The 21499-nt window shown below is 37.2% G+C and overlaps 1 protein-coding gene across 15 annotated transcripts in view; it reads left to right on the top strand.

Moving 5' to 3' along the window:
* RBMS3 (RNA binding motif single stranded interacting protein 3) overlaps positions 1-19970 on the top strand; it is an 861233-nt gene extending 841263 nt beyond the window's left edge. For 14 of the 15 annotated variants that reach the window (XM_063721655.1, XM_063721659.1, XM_054550494.2 and 11 more), the window contains one exon: positions 13448-19970. In XM_063721655.1, the coding sequence (XP_063577725.1) occupies positions 13448-13454 (7 nt within the window). In that variant the 3' untranslated portion in view covers positions 13455-19970. 15 annotated transcript variants of the gene reach the window in all.
* The last annotated feature ends 1529 nt before the right edge of the window (positions 19971-21499 follow it).

The following is a 21499-nucleotide window of genomic DNA, read 5'->3' as shown; positions in this document are numbered from 1 at the left end:
CCATCACTGGGAAAAGTGTGAGGGATGCAAGAGCACCCACGGAGGCACTTTGTAAATATTTAACAAGCATTGATTAGAAAATAGGCATAACACAATTTATACAGTTTGCTCTGTATACCGGAAGTCCCAGTTCTGTTTTTAGAGATAACCTGACCATATCTTACATGAAAAATTCACTCAGGTTACATTTGACCATTTTCTGGAGGTAGGGTGATGTTATCCTTGCAGAAGCCACCAGAAAATTATTCAATGACAGTCCAATTTTGAGATCAAGCTCAAACAACATCCTAAAGTTAGTTGTATGCTATAAATTTCCCCACATTTTTAATATTTAAAGCTTTTTTATTTAAAAAAAGTTACAGACAGGGTCTCACTCTGTCACCTAGGCTGAAGTGCAGTGGTGCAATCATGGCTCACTACAACCTCAAACTCTTGGACTCAAGTGATCCTTCCTCCTCAGCCTCCCAAGTAGCTATGATTACAGACACCTATCACTTCACCTGGTTTTTCCCCACATTTTTATTGTATCCTTCCTTTTCTTGTAAAGTGTAGAATATCTCTAAAATAATTTAACCAATCCACATTATCTTGAATACTCCAAGTTTCACAAATGGCAGCTCATTTCCAGCATCATTATGCTAATTAACATGCTACTATTTTCATCAGGAAGCCCATTTCTAACAATCATTATGTTAATTGAGATACAATAGCTTTAAGTACTTGTACAAACCTCTGGCCTTTCTCATTAAATGCTAGCTGACCTCCTGTGGGGTGTGAAATTCTGATTAGGGCAGCAAGTGTTCCTGAAAAGTAGCTTAACCCATTATATATACATGTAACAAATCACAATGTCTGCACTAAAGATATTGTAAAGTACAGACTTCGTAACAGATGGTTTAAAGGGAAGAGTTTGAGAAATATAAATGATGTACCTATGAATTAAGGGACTATATTTGGGATATATGTTGGCAAACATTTAATATTTCAAATTCCACATTTCAAGGTAAATCAAAGGACTTCACATTTTAGTATTTATGGAGTTTTCTTTCCCCCATTGTTAAAAGAGGCTACTTAAGGGATAAAAGACTACATATAGGGTACGGTGTATACTGCTCAGGTGACAGGTGCAACAAAATCTAAGAATTCATCACAATAGAATTCATTCATGTAACCAAAACCACTTGTACTCCAAAAACTATTAAAATGATAACAAAAAAGAGGCTGCTAATGCAAAAGGATTCCAGATTCTTATCAAAGAAGGAGGAAATAACTGTGGGTTGTTTTGGAAATTCTATGGAAATTCCAATTCCCACCCACGTTATCTGTTTTCCTTTGTACTATGTAGGAAACCTTAAAAATAACTAGATCTGAAAACTATGTCTTCAATCAAAGTTAAATTCTAATATGTGGAATCAGAAGTCCTTGGTTCAGATTCCACTTTTACCACTTCCTAGTTATCACTCAGCCCTCTGGAGCCTCATTTTACTCTTCCTTAAAGTGGGAGGATTACATCAGTGTTCTCCAAAGAGTGTTAATTAGGTCTCTAGTACTGAGGGAGGATTTGCCACTGTGCCCTGGAGTTGGGGTGGGGTGGGAGGGAAGCACGTTCTGGTCAAATTATGTTGGGATACACTGGTTTAAACTAAGTGAAATAGTTTGCTTATTTCATTTTTCTTCAAAGTCATAAAAATACTAATTGATATGACCTCCTAGAGTGTCTCATAAATACAGGCAATGTTTTACTTCCAGAAAGATTAGGGTGTGTGATGCCTTCCCCTCAGGGAATTCTAAGAGGCTTTTTAAAATTATTATTTATGTTATATATATATACGTATATATATATATATAGAGAGAGAGAGAGAGAGAGAGAGAGAGAGCACCAGAGTCTCACTCTGTCACTCAGGCTGGAGTGTAGTGGCATGATCTCAGCTCACTGCAACCTCCACCTCCCCATTTCAAGCATTTCTCCTGCCTCAGCCTCCCAAGTAGCTGGGATTACAGGCACGCACCACCATACCCAGCTAATTTTTGTATTTCTAGTAGAGATGGGTTTTCGCCATGTTAGCCAGGCTTATCTCGAACTCCGGGCTTTAAGTGATCCTCCTGTATTGGCCTCCCAAAATGCTAGGGCTACAGGTGTGAGCCACCATGCCTGGCCTCCAAGATTTTTTAAAATTAAATTATTAATTCTTCCTATCCATGAGCATGGAAGGTTTTTCCATTTGTTTGTGTCCTCTCTTATTCCTTGAGCAGTGGTTTGTACTTCTCCTTGAAGAGGTCTTTCACATCCCTTGTAAGTTGTATTCCTAGGTATTTTATTCTCTTTGTAGCAACTGTGAATGGGAATTCACTCAAGATTTGGCTGTCTGTCTGTTATTGGTGTATGGGAATGCTTGTGATTTTTGCACCTTGATTTTGTATCCTGAGACTTTGCTGAAGTTGCTTATCAGCTTAAGGAGATTTTGTGCTGAGATGATGGAGTTTTCTAAATATACAATCATGTCATCTGCAAACAGAGAGAATTTGAATTCCTCTTTTCCTAACTGAATACCCTTTATTTCTTTCTCTTGCCTGATTGCCCTGTCCAGAACTTCCAATACTATGTTGAATAGGAGTGGTGAGAGAGGGCATCCTTGTCTTGTGCCAGTTTTCAAAGGGAATGCTTCCAGTTTTTGCCCATTCAGAATGATACTGGGTGTGGGTGTGTCATAAATAGCTCTTACTATTTTGAGATACATTCCATCAATATCTAGTTTATTGAGAGTTTTTAGCATGAAGGGCTATTGAATTTTGTTGAAGGCCTTTTCTGCATCTATTGAGATAATCATGTGAAAATGGCCATACTGCCCAAAGTAATTTATATATTTAATACTATCCCCATCAAGCTACCATTGACTTTCTTCACAGAATTGGAAAAAACTACTTTAAAGTTCATATGAAACCAAAAAAGAGCCAACATAGCCAAGACAATCCTAAGCAAAAAGAACGAACCTGGAGACATCATGCTACCTGACTTCAAACTATACTACAAGGCTACAGTAACCAAAACAGCATGGTACTGGTACCAAAACAGATATATAGACCAATGGAACAGATCAGAGCCCTCAGAAATAACACCACACATCTACAACCATCTGACCTTTGACAAACCTGGTAAAAAGAAGCAATGGGGAAAGGATTCCCTATTTAATAAATGGTATTGGGAAAACTGGCTAACCATATGCAGAAAGCTGAAACTGGATCCCTTCCTTACACCTTATACAAAAATTAACTCAAGATGGATTAAAGACTTAAACATAAGACCTAAAACTGAGGGAGGAGCCAAGAAGGCCGAATAGGAACAGCTCTGGTCTACAGCTTCCAGCGTGAGTGATGTAGAAGACGGGTGATTTCTGCATTTCCAACTGAAGTACCAGGTTCATCTCACGGGGCAGTGCCAGACAGTAGGTGCAGGACAGTGGGTGCAGCGTACCATGTGTGAGCCGAAGCAGGGCAAGGCATCGCCTCACCCAGGAAGTGCAAGGGGTCAGGGAATTCCCTTTCCTAGTCAAAGAAAGGGTGACAGACGGCACCTGGAAAATTGGGTCACTCCCACCCTAAAACTGCGCTTTTCCAATGAGCTTCAAAAACAGCACACCAGGAGATTATATCCCGCACCTGGCTCAGAGGGTCCTATGCCCAAGGAGTCTCACTCATTGCTAGCACAGCAGTTCAAGATCAAACTGCAAGGTGGCAGCGAGGCTGGGGGAGGGGCGCACGCCATTGCTGAGTTAGTTGTTTGATTAGGTAAACAAAGCGGCTGGGAAGCTCGAACTGGGTGGAGCCCATGACAGCTCAAGGAGGCCTGCCTGCCTCTGTAGGCTCCACCTCTGGGGGCAGGGCACAGACAAACAAAAAGACAGCAGTAACCTCTGCAGACTTAAATGTCCCTCTCTGACAGCTTTGAAGAGAGTAGTGGTTCTCCCAGCACACAGCTTGAGATCTGAAAAGGGGCAGACTGCCTCCTCAAGTGGGTCCCTGACCCCCGAGTAGCCTAACTGGGAGGCACCCCCCAGTAGGGGCAGACTGACACCTCACAAGGCCAGGTACTCCTCTGAGACAAAACTTGCAGAGGAACGATCAGGCAGCAACATTTGCAGTTCACCAATATCTGCTGTTCTGCAGCCACCGCTGCTGATACCTAGGCAAACAGAGTGGGGAGTGGACCTCCAGCAAACTCCAAGAGACCTGCAGCTGAGGGTCCTGTCTGTTTGTTAGAAAGAAAACTAACAAACAGAAAGGACATCCACACCAAAAACCCAACTGTACGTCACCATCATCAAAGACCAAAGGTAGATAAAACCACAAAGATGGGAAAAAAACAGAGCAGAAAAACTGGACACTCTAAAAATCAGAGTGCCTCTCCTCCTCCAAAGGAACGCAGCTCCTCACCAGCAATGGAACAAAGCTGGACGGAGAATGACTTTGACAAGTTGAGAGAAGAAGGCTTCAGATGATCAAACTACTCCCGAGCTACAGGAGGAAATTCGAACCAATGGCAAAGAAATTAAAACCTTTGAAAAAAATTAGATGAACGGATAACTAGAATAACCAATGCAGAGAAGTCCTTAAAGGAGCTGATGGAGCTGAAAACCAAGGCACAAGAGCTACATGATGAATGCAGAAGCCTCAGTAGCCGATGCGATCAACTGGAAGAAAGGGTATCAGTGATGGAAGATGAAATGAATGAAATGAAGCGAGAAGAGAAATTTAGAGAAAAAAGAATAAAACGAAATGAACAAAGCCTCCAAGAAATATGGAACCATGTGAAAAGACCAAACCTATGTCTGATTGGTGTACCTGAAAGAGATGGGGAGAATGGAACCAAGTTGGAAAACACTCTGCAGGATATTATCCAGGAGAACTTCCCCAATCTAGCAAGGCAGGCCAACATTCAAATTCAGGAAATACAGAGAACGCCACAAAGATACTCCTCGAGAAGAGCAACTCCAAGACACATAATTGTCAGATTCACCAAAGTTGAAATGAAGGAAAAAATGTTAAGGGCAGCCAGAGAGAAAGGTAGGGTTACCCACAAAGGGAAGCCCATCAGATTAACAGCTGATCTCTTGGCAGAAACTCTACAAGCCAGAAGAGAGTGGGGACCAATATTCAACATTCTTAAAGAAAAGAATTTTCAACCCAGAATTTCATATCCAGTCAAACTAAGCTTCATAAGTGAAGGAGAAATAAAATACTTTACAGACAAGCAAATGCGGAGAGATTTTGTCACCACCAGGCCTGCCCTAAAAGAGCTCCTGAAGGAAGCACTAAACATGGAAAGGCACAACTGGTACCAGCTGCTGCAAAATCCTGCCAAAATGTAAAGACCATCGAGACTACGAAGAGACCACATCAACTAACGAGCAAAATAACCAGCTAACATCATAATGACAGGATCAAATTCACACATAACAATATTAACTTTAAATGCAAATGGACTAAATGCTCCAATTAAAAGACACAGACTGGCAAATTGGATAAAGACTCAAGACCCATCAGTGTGCTGTATTCAGGAAACCCATCTCACATGCAGAGACAGACATAGGCTCAAAATAAAGGGATGGAGGAAGATCTACCAAGCAAATGGAAAACAAAAAAAGGCAGGGGTTGCAATCCTAGTCTCTGATAAAACAGACTTTAAACCAACAAAGATCAAAAGAGAGAAAGAAGGCCATTATATAATGGTAAAGGGATCAGTTCAACAAGAAGAGCTAACTATCCTAAATATATATGCACCCAATACAGGAGCATCCAGATTCTTAAAGCAAGTCCTTAGTAACCTACAAGGAGACTTAGACTCCCACACAATAATAATGGGAGACTTTAACACCCCACTGTCAACATTAGACAGATCAGCGAGACAGAAAGTTAACAAGGATACATAGGAATTGAACTCAGCTCTGCACCAAGCAAACCTAATAGACATCTACAGAACTCTCCACCCCAAATCAACAGAATATACATTCTTCTCAGCACCACACCACACCTATTCAAAAATTGACCACATAGTTGGAAGTAAAGCACTCCTCAGCAAATGTAAAAGAACAGAAATTATAACAAACTGTCTCTCAGACCACAGGGCAATCAAACTAGAACTCAGGATTAAGAAACTCACTCAAAACCGCTCAACTACATGGAAACTGAACAACTTGCTCCTGAATGACTACTGGGTAAATAATGAAATAAAGGCAGAAATAAAGATATTCTTTGAAACCAATGAGAACAAAGACACAACATACCAGAATCTCTGGGACACATTCAAAGCAGTGTGTAGAGGGAAATTTATAGCACTAAATGCCCACAAGAATAAGCAGGAAAGAGCTAAAATTGACACCCTAACATCACAATTAAAAGAACTAGAAAAGCAAGAGCAAACACATTCAAAAGCTAGCAGAAGGCAAGAAATAACTAAGACCAGAGCAGAACTGAAAGAGATAGAGACACAAAAAACCCTTCAAAAAATCAATGAATCCAGGAGCTGGTTTTTTGAAAAGACCAACAAAATTGATAGACCGCTAGCAAGACTAATAAAGAAGAAAAGAGAGAAGAATCACATAGACGCAGTAAAAAATGATAAAGGGGATATCACCACCGATCCCACAGAAATAAAAACTACCATCAGAGAATACTATAAACACCTCTACATAAATAAACTAGAAAATATAGAAGAAATGGATAAATTCCTAGACACATACATCCTCCCAAGACTAAACCAGGAAGAAGTTGAATCTCTGAATAGACCAATAACAGGCTCTGAAATTGTGGCAATAATCAATAGCTTACCAACCAAAAAAAGTCCAGGACCAGATGGATTCACAGCCGAATTCTACCAGAGGTACAAAGAGGAACTGGTACCAGTCCTTCCGAAACGATTCCAATCAATAGGAAAAGAGGGAATCCTCCCTAACTCATTTTATGAGGCCAGCATCATCCTGATACCAAAGCCTGGCAGAGACACAACCAAAAAAAGAGAATTTTAGACCAATATCCTTGATGAACATCAATGCAAAAATCCTCAATAAAATACTGGCAAACCGAATCCAGTAGCACATCAAAAAGCTTATCCACCATGATTAAGTGGGCTTCATCCCTGGGATGCAAGGCTGGTTCAACATATGCAAATCAATAAATGTAGTCCAGCATAGAAACAGAACCAAGACAAAAACCACATGATTATCTCAATAGATGCAGAAAAGGCCATTGACAAAATTCAACAAAACTTCCCCCTACACACTGCTGTGATAATCAATTGATTATCTCAATAGATGCAGAAAAGGCCTTTGACAAAAGGCCCTTCATGCTAAAAACTCTCAATAAATTAGGTATTGATGGGATGTATCTCAAAATAATAAGAGCTATCTATGACAAACCCATAGGCAATATCATACTGAATGGGCAAAAACTGGAAGCATTCCCTTTGAAAACTGGCACAAGACAGGGATGCCTTCTCTCACCACTCCTATTCAACATCATGTTGGAAGTTCTGGCCAGGGCAATCAGGCAGGAGAAGGAAATAAAGGGTATTCAGTTAGGAAAAGAGGAAGTCAAACTGTCCCTGTTTGCAGATGACATGATTGCATAATCTAGAAAACCCCATCATCTCAGCCCAAAATTTCCTCAAGCTGATAAGCAACTTCAGCAAAGTCTCAGCATAAAAAATCAATGTGCAAAAATCACAAGCATTCTTATACACCAATAACAGACAAACAGAGAGCCAAATCGTGAGTGAACTCCAATTCACAATTGCTTCAAAGAGACTAAAATACCTAGGAATCCAACTTACAAGGGATGTGAAGGACCTCTTCAAGGAGAACTGCAAACCACTGCTCAATGAAATAAAAGAGGATACAAACAAATGGAAGAACATTCCATGCTCATGGGTAGGAAGATCAATATCATGAAAATGGCCATACTGCCCAAGGTAATTTATGGATTCAATGCCATCTCCATCAAGCTACCAATGACTTTCTTCACAGAATTGGAAAAAAACTACTTTATAGTTCATATGCAACCAAAAAAGAGCCCACATCGCCAAGTCAATCCTAAGCCAAAAGAACAAAGCTGGAGGCATCACTCTACCTGACTTCAAACTATACTACAAGGCTACAGTAACCAAAACAGCATGGTACTGGTACGAAAACAGAGATATAGACCAATGGAACAGAACAGAGCCCTCAGAAATAATGCCACATATCTACAACTATCTAATCTTTGACAAACCTGACAAAAACAAGAAATAGGGAAAGGATTCCCTATTTAATAAATGGTGCTGGGAAAACTGGCTAGTCATATGTAGAAAGCTGAAACTGGATCCCTTCCTTACACCTTATACAAAAATTAATTCAAGATGGATTAAAGACTTAAATGTTAGACCTAAAACCATAAAAACCCTAGAAGAAAACCTAGGCAATACCATTCACGACATAGGCACAGGCAAGGACTTCATGTCTAAAACACCAAAAGCAATGGCAACAAAAGCCAAAATTGACAAATGGGATCTAATTAAACTAAAGAGCTTCTGCACAGCAAAAGAAACTACTATCAGAGTGAACAGGCAACCTACAGAATGGGAGAAAATTTTTGCAACTTACTCATCTGACAAAGGGCTATTATCCAGAATCTACAATGAACTCAAACAAATTTACAAGAAAAAAAAAAACAACCCCATCAAAAAGTGGTCGAAGGATATGAACAGACACTTCTCAAAAGAAGACATTTACGCAGCCAAAAGACACATGAAAAAATGCTCATCATCACTGGCCGTCAGAGAAATGCAAATCAAAACCACAATGAGATATCATCTTACACCAGTTAGAATGGCAATCATTAAAAAGTCAGGAAACAACAGGTGCTGGAGAGGATGTGAAGAAATAGGAACACTTTTACACTGTTGGTGGGACTGTAAACTAGTTCAACCATTGTGGAAGTCAGTGTGGCGATTCCTCAGGGATCTAGAACTAGAAATACCATTTGACCCAGCCATCCCATTACTGGGTATATACCCAAAGGATTATAAATCATGGTGCTATAAAGACACATGCACATGTATGTTTATAGTGGCACTATTCACAACAGCAAAGACTTAGAACCAACCTAAATGTCCAACAACGATAGTCTGGATTAAGAAAATGTGGCACCTATACACCATGGAATACTATGTAGCCATAAAAAATGATGAGTCTGTGTCCTTTGTAGGGACATGGATGAAACTGGAAACCATCATTCCCAGCAAACTACCACAAGGACAAAAAACCAAACACTACATGTTCTCACTCATAGGTGGTACTTGAACAATGAGAGCACATGGACACAGGAAGGGGAACATCACATACCGGGGACTGTTGTGGGGTAGGGGGAGGGGGGAGGGATAACATTAGGAGATATACCTAATGCTAAATGAGTTAATGGGTGCAGCACACCAACATGGCACATGTATACATATGTAACAAACCTGCATGTTGTGCATATGTACCCTAAAACTTAAAGTATAATAATAATAAAATAATAATAAAAAAAGACCTAAAACCATAAAAACCCTAGAAGAAAATCAGGACATAGGCATGGGCAAAGACTTCATGACTAAAACACCAAAAGCAACGGCAAAAAAAAGCCAAACTAGACAAATGGGATCTAATTAAAACTAAAGAACTTCTGCACAGCAAAAGAAACTATCATCAGGGTGAACAGGCAACGTACAGAATGGGAGCAAATTTTTGCAATCTATCCATCTGACAAAGGTCTAATATCTAGAATCTACAAAGAACTTGAACAAATTTACAAGAAAAAAACAACCCCATCAAATGTGGACAAAGGATATGAACAGACGCTTCTCAAAAGAAGACATTTATGCAGCCAACCAACATGAAAAAAAGTTCATCACCACTGGTCATCAGAGAAAAGCAAATCAAAACCACAATGAGATACCATTTCATGCCAGTTAGAATGGCAATCATTAAAATGTCAGGAAACAACAGATGCTGGAGAGGATGTGGAGAAATAGGAACACTTTTACACTGTTGGTGGGAGTGTAAATTTGTTCAACCATTGTGGATGACAGTGTGGTGATTCCTCAAGGATCTAGAACCAGAAATACCATTTGACCCAGCAATCCCATTACTGGGTATATACCCAAAGGATTATAAATTATTCTACTATAAAGACACACACCCACGAATGTTTACTGTGGCACTGTTCACAATAGCAAAGAGTTGGAACCAACCCAAATGCCCATTAATGATAGACTTGATAAAGAAAATGTGGCACATATACACCATGGAATACTATGCAGTCATAAAAAAGGATGAGTTCATGTCCTTTGGAGGGACATGGATGAAACTGGAAACCATCATTCTCAGCAAACTAACACAAGAACAGAAAACCAAACACCACGTGTTCTCACTCATAAGTGGGAGTTGAACAGTGAGAATATGGACATCGGGGGTGGGAGCATCACATACTGGGGCCTGTCAGGGGGTGGTGGGCTAAGGAAGGGATAGCATTAGGAGAAATACCTAATGTAGTTGATGGGTTGATGGGTACAGCAAATCACCATGGCATGTGTATATACCTATGTAACAAACCTGCACGTTCTGCATACGTATCCCAGAACTTAAAGTATAATTTAAAAAAAGAAAAGAAAAATTAAATTACTAAAGAAGTCTAACAGTTTCATCTACATGTTGTAATTTAGATACCTATGTAAAAGATTACATTCTTTCAAGGACAATTTTTTAAAATATTTATGCCCTTCCTTATGGGTGCCCTAACCACTTCTTTAGTTTACCTGTGAGTAATCCAGTAGAGGGAATATACTGTGACATTTTTCCACACTCTGGATCACAGAATCCCACTTTTTACATAGCATTACATGAAGCTAGTCTGTCAGGAATTATTCTGGAAAATATTGCTTCATTTGGCTATCTCTAAAACTTCCTCCTGCTCTAAGATAGATTTCTAAGATTATCATTTGTTACGTTCCAATATAATCACTGTGCCTTTTTTTTTTTTTTGAGGGTGGAGGAGTGATGAGAGGATTCAAAATGACTCTGTATTCTTAAATTCAGTGAAATTCCTACTCTACCACATTTACTCTGACTTTAGAAGGCCCTCATCTCAACCCTGGTATTGCAAGTTCTTTTTATACTTCAAATCTTCTCTGGCTAACTGAACTGCCATGAATATCAAATTTCTATACATTGTCAGTATATTAATGATGAGCAAATTATGTCCTTCACACTTGTGAGTAATACGACATTCTATGTATTATAATATATTGTAATAATACATTGTATGTGCACTGTTTTACAGTTTGCAATTGATTTCCATACTCATTATTTCTCCACATGAATTCCTGTTTTCAAGTTGTAACCCATTTTATTTCTAAAATGTCCAACTTAAAATGTTCTTGTTGCCAAAGATCCCAGCCTAAAAAAAATTAAAACCCTTCTGTTTTTAGGAATTTCAGTGCAATCCGTAAGTATTATGTAAATGTGCACATTCACATTTATTCTAGGACAGAGGAGATGGGCAGGAGTGAATTCAGTTCTATTAAATGGCAAGATCCTTTTTCCTTCAAACTTCAGCTAGCAAACATGAACTTGTAAAGTACAACCATCTATTTGCCATCATTTGTTTTCAAGTGGCAATGGGGCCACTTTAAAGACCAAGCAAATTATGGGAGAGGGCTATTGGAAACATTTGTGTACAGTTATAAAACCTAAAGTAGTTCCAGCCTAGCTCATAAATATCAATGCTTTTGAGACCAGTGAATATCAAGTACTTGAGTTTGATGGGTCAGGTATCCTGTATACTGTAGTCCACTAAATAAGACATCATTCACTGAGCACCCGCTGAAGAGATTCATGGTGTTTTAGGCATTTTTGGTTCAGTACACAATAATACCAGAGTAGAAGATGGGAGTGGGAACAAAGAACAGACTCTCCCCCAACACACACACACACACAAAACTATATAACCAAGAAAAAAAATTGTTCCCTTAGTAATATAGATTTTTAGACATAAATGGAGTAAGTCTATAGTTTGCAAAGCTAGAGATAGTTGAAATATAAACCATGGTTTCCATGACTACCACTAATAAAATTTTTTCTTATTGTTGCTACTGTATGAAAATTTTAATTGCTTTACTTCTTAGAAGATATCTCACTTTCTCATATAACACAGAAATATATTTTTAGGGATTTAACCTATTGATAAAAATTGAATATTCGATCTCTCAACTAGTTGCTTTTCTCACATGATTTTAGGAAGAAATTAATCAGGTTCCTAATTGCCATAGCTGGCTCACGTGATGGCTTTTTGCAAATGAGGAAACTATGTCCTTTCTGGGCCATCTCAAGCTAAACATTACACGATTTAAAACACTGTGAATTGGGGTTACAGCTCTCCTGCAGGGTACATACCTTGGGGAGCAGACGATGGGCTGAAATTTAGCCCCCACTCCCTCAATCATACATCTTGTATAGTAAACAATCTGTAAAACTATGCATAGTAACACTGAGTCATATTTACTAAATTAAGCAACTGTGCATCAGAAGAACTTGCATAACTTTTTGCTGGCATCCAATACCCTGAGCAAAGAGGCCTTCAGCTAAATGTAACTTACAGATAATATAGAGGTCCTTCTTTCTATAGCACAACTCTGAAGTTATTTTACAAACTTCTAATCTGTGGGCAAAAGAGCTAAGAGTAAAGTCATCCTGCTGGAAGGTTAACCTTGCAACATAGAAGGGGCAGTAGCAGAAGTCTTTATTTGACATGAGCTAAGCAAACTGGCATATAGTAAAATGATATTTTTCTAGTTAAACACCTATTGTGTATATACCACTCTGCCTAAAGGGTAAAAGGTAGAAGTAAAATATAGTTCCTGCTCTCACAAATTTATAATCTTGACAGGGGGAATGAACAAGAAAGAAGAGAAAGGGAAGAGGACAAGAGAATAAAACTGCATTGGCCTCTTAACTGTCTCACTTATTTCCTCAGGCAATAAGCCTTATGTAAATGTACGTGGTGAATACCATGAGATAACATACAACCCAGTTATTTTGGGTGCATAGTAAAGAATCTCATATTTGTTGCTGGAATTAGTGATGATTCCTATAGTAGTTTTAAAGGAACAGAATTACTCAAAGGATCTGTAAGGAGCTATAACATAAGCTATTAACCTTGATTTTTAATGTAAACAAACTCTCTGGCCCAAATCTGTATTTAAATGAAAGTGGCAGAATTTGACAATGTCATAGACTCAGTATGATTTTATGATGCTTTTGTGACTATATTATATTGAAAGCTTGGTATCTTTTAAAGCTGCCTCATTGGAAAAGGTCACAGAATGTGATTTCAAAGTTACTTTAATTTAATGACCACTCTTATTCAATTGTTTTCACAGACCATAAACAGGACTGAAGAATGTCCGTCTGAATCTTTGCCTTGAATGAAGAAACTTCATTGAACAAGAAGTTGGCTTCCAGTTTGCACAGACGTCAATGGAATGCATTTTTTGTTGTTGTTGTTTTTTTTTTTTTTAGTTTTATACCTTACCCAACGAAAACAAAGTTTTTATGTGCTGTGCAAATGGTCTTCATGTGGTCTGACAATTTATTTTTGCCATCGTTTTTTTTAATTAAAGAAAAAATTTCCAGAAGAGGAAAAAAAACTACAAAAAACAAAACGTTGAAGGTTGATATTTTATGTGGAAGAACATTTGAATTGAATTCAGAATTTTCCTGAAGGTGTAGATACTTTTTTTTTTTTAACAGAAAACCTGATGTCAAGAGGTGGACAATAGAAATGGAAACAAATTGTCTTCCTCAATAATTAAGCTACTTTCTCTTTTTCCCTTCTTGTTTTAATCTAGTGGGTTTTTTTATTTTATTTTTTTCTTAGAAATATTTAGGTAAGGTTTATCTTGAATCTTAATTGCCTTAATTTTAAGGACGTCAAAGTCTCTCGAGGCAAGCTGTCAACGTCTTGTTAAAAACAAAAATCAAGAAAGAATTGAAATATTGTGCCGGCTTTCACTGGCACAGAAGTTTAAGACTATGAGTTTTTAGGGTGAAAAAAAACTGTACAGTTTAAATGAAAATGTTTTTCTTCATTTGAAGAAAATTTGTTGATAAAAGAAACCATGGCAACTGCAAGAATTGGAAAAATGCTGGGACTTTTCATGAACTTTGTCTTAAGTGTTGACATGAATCATTCTAAAAGGCTAAAACATTTTACAGTAAAGTTATTAATGTTGGTTTAAAAACAACTGCATTAGAAATAATGCGTGTTTGGGAGGCAGAATGCAGATTTTTTTAATTTACAAAGCGTGATCGCTAGCAAAAGCATTAGTGCTTTTTATCTGCAGTCTTTTTTATGAGCTTTACAAAGTTTTTAGTCAGCTTTGCTTGTCACATTGCAAAACCTAGCTTAAGAGCATTAAAAAAAAAAAGTAGATAGGAGCTTATGGTCAAAAAGTGCAAAAAAACAAAAAAAAAGCAATAGATAGAGAAATTGTTGACAATTTCTGTAGTCTTTCCTAGTTGTGATCAAATTCAGCCTATGGATGGCCTATTTTATACCAAAGATGAAGTGACACCCTATTACAGTCCAGAAGATAGAGGTTGTTTTCGTTTCTTTTCTTTTTAAAAAAAAAAAAAAATTTATTTGACCGACATGGCCGGACCAGTTCTTACTTTGTTGTTTGTTTAAACTACCTTCCACTGGTGTTTTACATAGTGCAAAAAAAAAAAAAAGAGGGTGGGGGGAGGTGTCTTTCTTTTCTTTAAATGTGTATTCATTGATAGCAGAAGCTTGTACCTGCTGTGTTTAGCAGTTTCAGCATGAAGAGTTCTGGATATCAACTGATTGATAGAGCCAAGTGGCTTTAAATTCTGTGAGCTTTTCTGGTTTCTCACTAGCTGTCTTGAATAGTGAAACCTATATTGATGGCCACTAGTAAACCAAGATGCTTATTTAACAGGTGGAATATTCTTTATATGAAATTTCAGCTAAAGACACTTTCTGAACCTGGTCTGAAAGGTCATTTGTCAAAAAAGCTTAGTGATATTCTGTGATATGGTGAGTGGTCTCCTGGAAAGGTCTCATTGTGTAACAATAGTCTTCCCTCTAAATTACAACACCTCTGGGTTTTGTCTTTTCACCTCTGTGTTTGTCATCACCTACCATGAATAGTCACCTTGGTTTTGCAAATGGGGAGGGGGTATCTTCTTTTTGCCTGTTTTCATTGTATTTTCATATATTGGCGTTGCCGAAAGAACTTTTTCTTTCGGTTTAATTCTTTGAGGCATGTAGGACCAATAAGATTGAGAATTCTATTAGTGGAATTTAGGGAAGTCCTTAAAATGCTAGTTGACAATCAAGGAACAGTATGATTTATATCAATAAGAACCAAAAGAATTAGGTTTGATCAATCATTTAAGCCAAGGAGGAATACTTGCATTTAGAACGATGCAAAACTTTGTCTAAAATGAATTAAATTGACCCACTTGTAAAATAGATCTACATTTTTAATTCATGAGATATGTGTTCAACCTTTACAGTTTTACCTGAAATTAAGGACAATGGAATAGAATTTGTTAAGTGAACTATTCACTAGATTTCTTTCTGAATGAATCCTTTGAATCAAATAGGTGAAACTCTTTTCACAAACTAAGTCAGTCACAGGAGCCTGTCTTAGTCCAAAAGAAGCAGGGAAATGTATTTAAGCACACTATAAAACAGGGTGAGCTTTTTAAAAATTAAAAAGTTTTAAAGGTAAATCATATTCCCATTAGGTCAACGTGAGTAATAAGGTTGACTGACTCATGTGAAATTGTCAATATTCTATTTATGTAAACTCTGGTTCTCTTATTTGCAACCCCATGAATTGGAAGCCCAAATCAGAGAATGACTCCATATATTTATGGTCACATTGGAGGCAAAAGTTTATCCAAGAAAATGTAGTGTGTGTTACAGAGAAATTCCAACTGGTCGCACTCACCATTATGGTTTTTCATGCTTTAGAGAAAATGCTAGATTTATACTGTCTTTTGTTCCATCCTTCAGCTTCCCATGCATTATAAAGGTGGCACTTAAGTTTTTATCTTTGAAAAGTGGGCCCCAAAGTTTTTTGGGGTACAAAAAGACACGTATGGGAACCATATTTTCTGTTTCTCTTTTTCACTCTCTAAACTCTTTTTGTATAAATAAGGATTATCCTGGGCATAATTCATTTGAATATGAAACCAACATACTTTCTTTCATTTTTGTGAAAAAATAACCAAAAACATGTATTAATGTGATACAAAGAAAGTCTCATTTACACAATCAACAATGAGGCTAAGAGGTAGCTACCATGTGGCTAATGAATGTGCCTAGGTAACTTCCTGTTTCTATTCAAAACTGCTGCTTTATTTGTACATTCAGAAATATTTTTTTCAACTATGAAATTTCAATATCAATTTTTTAAGCCAGTTACTGCAAAAGTAAATGACCTGTCATTTGATGTGTTCATGTGTGTTTTGTGTTTGGATAGTTTATATCATGCCATTCTATAAAATATATGTTTTCAAACCAAAAAGAAAAAAAATGGAAGGAAAACAATGGCACATACTCAAATTTGCTCTGCTTTGTCTGTTGTCTTACCTAAGACTTGTTTTGAAGAGCCAAGTCTGGGAGAGAAAAAAAGCATCAACAGGTAAGCAGCATTACATTGTGTGATAATAAACCAAAATAAGTTTTCAATATATACAGACAACAGAATTCAAATTTAATCAACAAAATATATTGTAGTGATTTTTTTTTTTTTTTTGAGACGGAGTCTCTGTCGCCCATCCTAATTAGGACTATAATCTTTTTTTTTTCTTTAAGTTGAAGTTAATTTTCCATGCATTCTGGTCCACCAGATTTTCAAGCATTTATTTGGATGTTTCCATTTTTCCTTTTGACTTTAATTGCCAAGACTTAGTTTAAACATCAGGAAACAAACTAAAGCCACAATCCAAATGAGAGAAACACTGTCTCATCTAAACTCTAGTTTCATGGTCAGTGCAAGAGTGAGTTTTCTCTTTTAATAATAATAAGGTGTTGTCAAGGGAGGCAAAGTGTGCATGGTAACTGGGAGCTCCCCAATACGTGGCCATGTCTTCTAGAGACAAAGTAATGATCCCAAGTGAACTGAAGGTAATACTGGCAGGTGCTGATGACAGTTTGTCCTTGAATGCTGACATGTTTTGAATATTGCAAATGTTATAATACTCTTTTAAAAAAATCCTCTACCTGACTCTAGTTTTGCAAGTATTAGTTTGTTTCCTTGGTGGATTTCAACATTTCAGAATGTTACCTCCATATTTCACTTGAATTACTTCCTCCTGTGACCTTAGCAGATCTGTCACATTTGACAGCATATGACTCACTTCCACCCCCTTCTAATGAAAAACTGCATGGTGTTAAAAGCACTCCCATTAGAAATATAAGGCTGAGAACCGAAGAAGGCTGTTTAAAGCAGGAATTTCACTTTATTTTACTATGCCTAAAAATACATCTTTGGACCCCTTGCAAAGTGCTTTAAAAGTACTTTCAATTTATGCATGGCCCCAAAAAAGTAATTGTTTTTTCTTTTCCAAAAAAAACCTCTTTATTTAAATAATTGGGATATTTGCTAAATACCTATTTCTTTTTTTACAGTTGCCTAAAACCCCTATTAATGAAAAGTGAAATTTGATTTAATTAGGACTCTTGCGGTCATCTTCACGATTGAGGATAAGTTTCAATAGGCTGTCTAGACAGATTATGATGTTAATAGGAGATTAAAATACATTTGGCAATTCATTTTCATTCTTAATTTGAGTGCATGAACCACTGCAGATGAGCTGATAAGCAGAGAGAAATTCTCAAGTGGGTTTCACTAATAAATGTTTTTTGTATGATTTGAAATCAAGTAAAGGGACACTATTTATGTACGTGTATAACAACATTCAGCACGTTTGAGGAATCACACACTATAATAAAGCTTAAACATGTCATAGAACCTTGATCTATATTACTTTGTCTTCAGTAAAAAGTGAAGGATGAGATTTTGTCTTTCATGTTATTGTAGCTGGCATGCTTCAAAATTTTGAACTTACTGGGACTGACAGCCTCTCACTTCAATCTGCAGGATTGACTGAATTTAAACAGGCTCATTGATTCCATACACTCCACCCTTCCTGTGGCAAGTGATAATGGGATTTCGTTAATGAATCAATTTGTTTTACAAATGACATCCACTGTGGCATTGGAAGACAGTTGGGTCTGACTCAAGTTTAACATTTCTTACCAAACATTCTTAAGTATGAAATTGGTCCTTTAATCCAAATGCTCTTGGTCATGGCTGTCCTTTGCGGATTACATAGCGTTCAGGAAAGTAGAAAACTAAACACTAAATCCCCAAGTGGCCCCAAAGACCTTTTATGATGTGAGAGACAAGAGTTCACCCCAGATTAATTTCTTTTATCATTGGCTTTATACTCTAACATATAGATGCTCTCTATAGCAAAACAGGGATGAATGGCTTTCAATATTCATTTCTGTTTATTTTTGTGAGGATAAATAATATATCAAGAAAATTTTCTTCCACTTAGAAAGCTTTAAAGCTGAAGTAGAGGTGCAGTCAAGCTTGGATCTGCAGGAAGAACCACTAGGCCACTGAGTCATACTTGAGCTTTTCTTACTACTGCCCCAATTTCTAAGTTGTGCATAAATACAATCACTCTCAATTTTTGAAGGGCTAATTATCTACTTTGTGGGTATGTTTTGTTTTTTCTTTTCAACGTGTAGGCCTTGGGCTCTGTTTCCTTTTATTAGCATGTCACCTGAGGGTGGGACAAACAATTGGAAATAAAATTTGATTATTTCTTATAAAGTATTAATTTCTTAAAAGAGTTTGAAATCATTGGTAAAATTAATGTCAGTACATTATGTGTCATAAATTTTGATTACCTATAATGTCTTTTCTTATCTAACACAAATAATTGAGAGTTGGCTATATTCTTGCAGAATATACGGGAAAAAATCATAGCAAAGAATTCAGCTTCCCTCAAAAGAAAGCTAATTTTGTTTCCTTCACTCCACTAAATTTAAACCAGTAGCATGGATCAACACAACTTCTGCAATGAGAATATAACGGTAGCTCTTGGTACAGTCATATTCATATTTTTAAATCTTTCTTTGACCAAAACTATTGCATTGTTTTTGTTACATTTTGACTGCATTACTGTATTAAGGCCGAATGACTTTGACACTCCCATGGATATTTTTATGATCACATCAAATTTAAATAATGTCCAAATTGTAACTTTAATGTTATATTTTGTTTCAAACCCTCTGGTCTAAGATTATTGAGAAAGATGTTCTTTCCTCTTCCCTCAAATATGTTATCTCTTCATATATTAAAAAAATGAGTTATTCCATGCTTTTCAGGAACTGTAAAAATTATTTCAAAAAGACACTTGAAAAAGTTTTCTCTATTCTGGACACAAATGCTTCCATTTATTTCAAAAGAAGAAGAAGAAAAATGGAATCTTAATTTTAAAAAATATATGTAGTAGTATCTGCTATGAGATATTCAGTTTCTAAAAAAAAAAAAGGGACACAGCTTCTTTTAAAACCCTTCTTTCAGTCCATATTTAACTTCATGGAACTTCTGAAACATCATTCAATTTTGAACTTTATTTAAGAGCATTTTTGTACTGCTGTCTCTGACTGTCATGGAAACTTCTGTAATTCTAAGGTGTTTCTGGTTTTATTTTTAATTTCTTCATCTGTACCACAGTCAAATTAGCAACCATCTCCCCCATCCCTTGGGCTTTCTGTAGATCAGTGGATGTTAGGTTTAAACTTCTGTTTTCTTTGATGAAGCTTTCAATAAAAAATGAAAATAAAATCAATTGAATAGGGCTGTTGTGTTTTTCTGCACTCATCCAGAGACTGGTTGCGGGAGGAGGGCTGATAGGAAGGAGTGGTGTCCACCTTTAATCTGGAACAGTGCTGAAATTTTTTAAAGAATCATCTCAGCTAACAAAAAATGAGAGAGGAGGGAATATTCAATACATGCCAAGGGGACCTGAGAAAGCCACTGTTTGTGGGAATTTAGAAAGAGAGGACCATTTAGGTCTTCCCAGGGACTCCACAATCTTCCTCATTCTCAAGTTTAGGGATTTAGAGACCACAGAACTCCTATCTCCAAACATGCCTAACAGCTACCAACTACTTGATGAATCTTGGATGAAGGCCAGTTATATTGACAGCTTTGGTTTGTATCCCTGCAAGGATTAAATCCAGGTCAACCAAAATAAGAAGTGTCCATTCCTCAAGTTACAGAAGACGGTGCTAAGCAAATAAAAAGAAAACCTATTTTTCTAGGCCAGAGTAATCCAAGCTAACTTGGAGCTCATATTTAAGAGCCAATAATATGCTGTTCTGTAATAGTCATTTGCTATGTTGTTCAAAAATATTCCATTCTACTGCAGAAGACAGGAAAACAAAGGGATACATGAAATTCCTATGATGTGTTAAACAACAAAGTGTCCCTTAAGACAGAAAAGCTAAGTACAGCATGTGAGTGTGAACAAAAATAGAAAGGGAAAGAAAGACCAAGAAAACACTACATGCGATACACTAGATATATATGTGAGAAAATTAAGCTTTCACTATGCATTAGGTCTTAATTTGCTCACTCTTTGTTGCCTTCCATTCTGGTACCCATAGCAGCTCATCAACCTAATTAGTGAATTTCAATGGTTTGCCCCTGATTGTCTTGGAGGGAGTAAGAATCTTCCATTGGTTCCCTCTTTCATTGCTCAAAACCCAACTCTGGTATAACACACCGTCACTGGAGAAGGATGATATGGCAGAGGGAAGAGGAGTATATATACCCACATTGCAGAACATTCAGCTAGTGTGATCCTTCCACCCCTCTCACACTTTAACCTCAATGAGTCAACCTACCCCATGACTTTTACCTCGTTTCTTTTCTGTGTATTTAAAATTGATTTAATAAGCCCCGTGCTTCTAGCATCTTTATTGGTCTGTGAGTCTTTCTGTTCTATGACTTCTAATATAATCTGCATAACAGTGTAGTTGGAAGCTACCACTACATCAAGGTGATTTCCCACATGGCATCTTCTTGCTTTAGAATACATGCACCCAGGGGAGGCTGTGGAGAAAGCTCTCCAATCGGTGCCCAGGCTCTAAGAATATGTTGTGTATATACCTTTTCCCTTTCTGAACATCAGTCCACATTGTACTGGCAGAAGAGAAAACTAGAGGAGAAAACTGGAAGAATGGATTTATTGGATAGTTTAAGAAAGTGTGGAACAAAGATTTTTTTTTTTTTTTTTTTTTTGAGACGGAGTCTCGCTCTGTCACCCAGGCTGGAGTGCAGTGGCGCGATCTTGGCTCACTGCAAGCTCCGCCT

The sequence above is a fragment of the Pongo abelii genome, chromosome 2, assembly GCF_028885655.2.
Source record: "Pongo abelii isolate AG06213 chromosome 2, NHGRI_mPonAbe1-v2.0_pri, whole genome shotgun sequence".
In the NCBI taxonomy this organism is placed as follows: domain Eukaryota; kingdom Metazoa; phylum Chordata; class Mammalia; order Primates; family Hominidae; genus Pongo; species Pongo abelii.
This window is presented reverse-complemented; position numbering and strand designations above follow the sequence as displayed.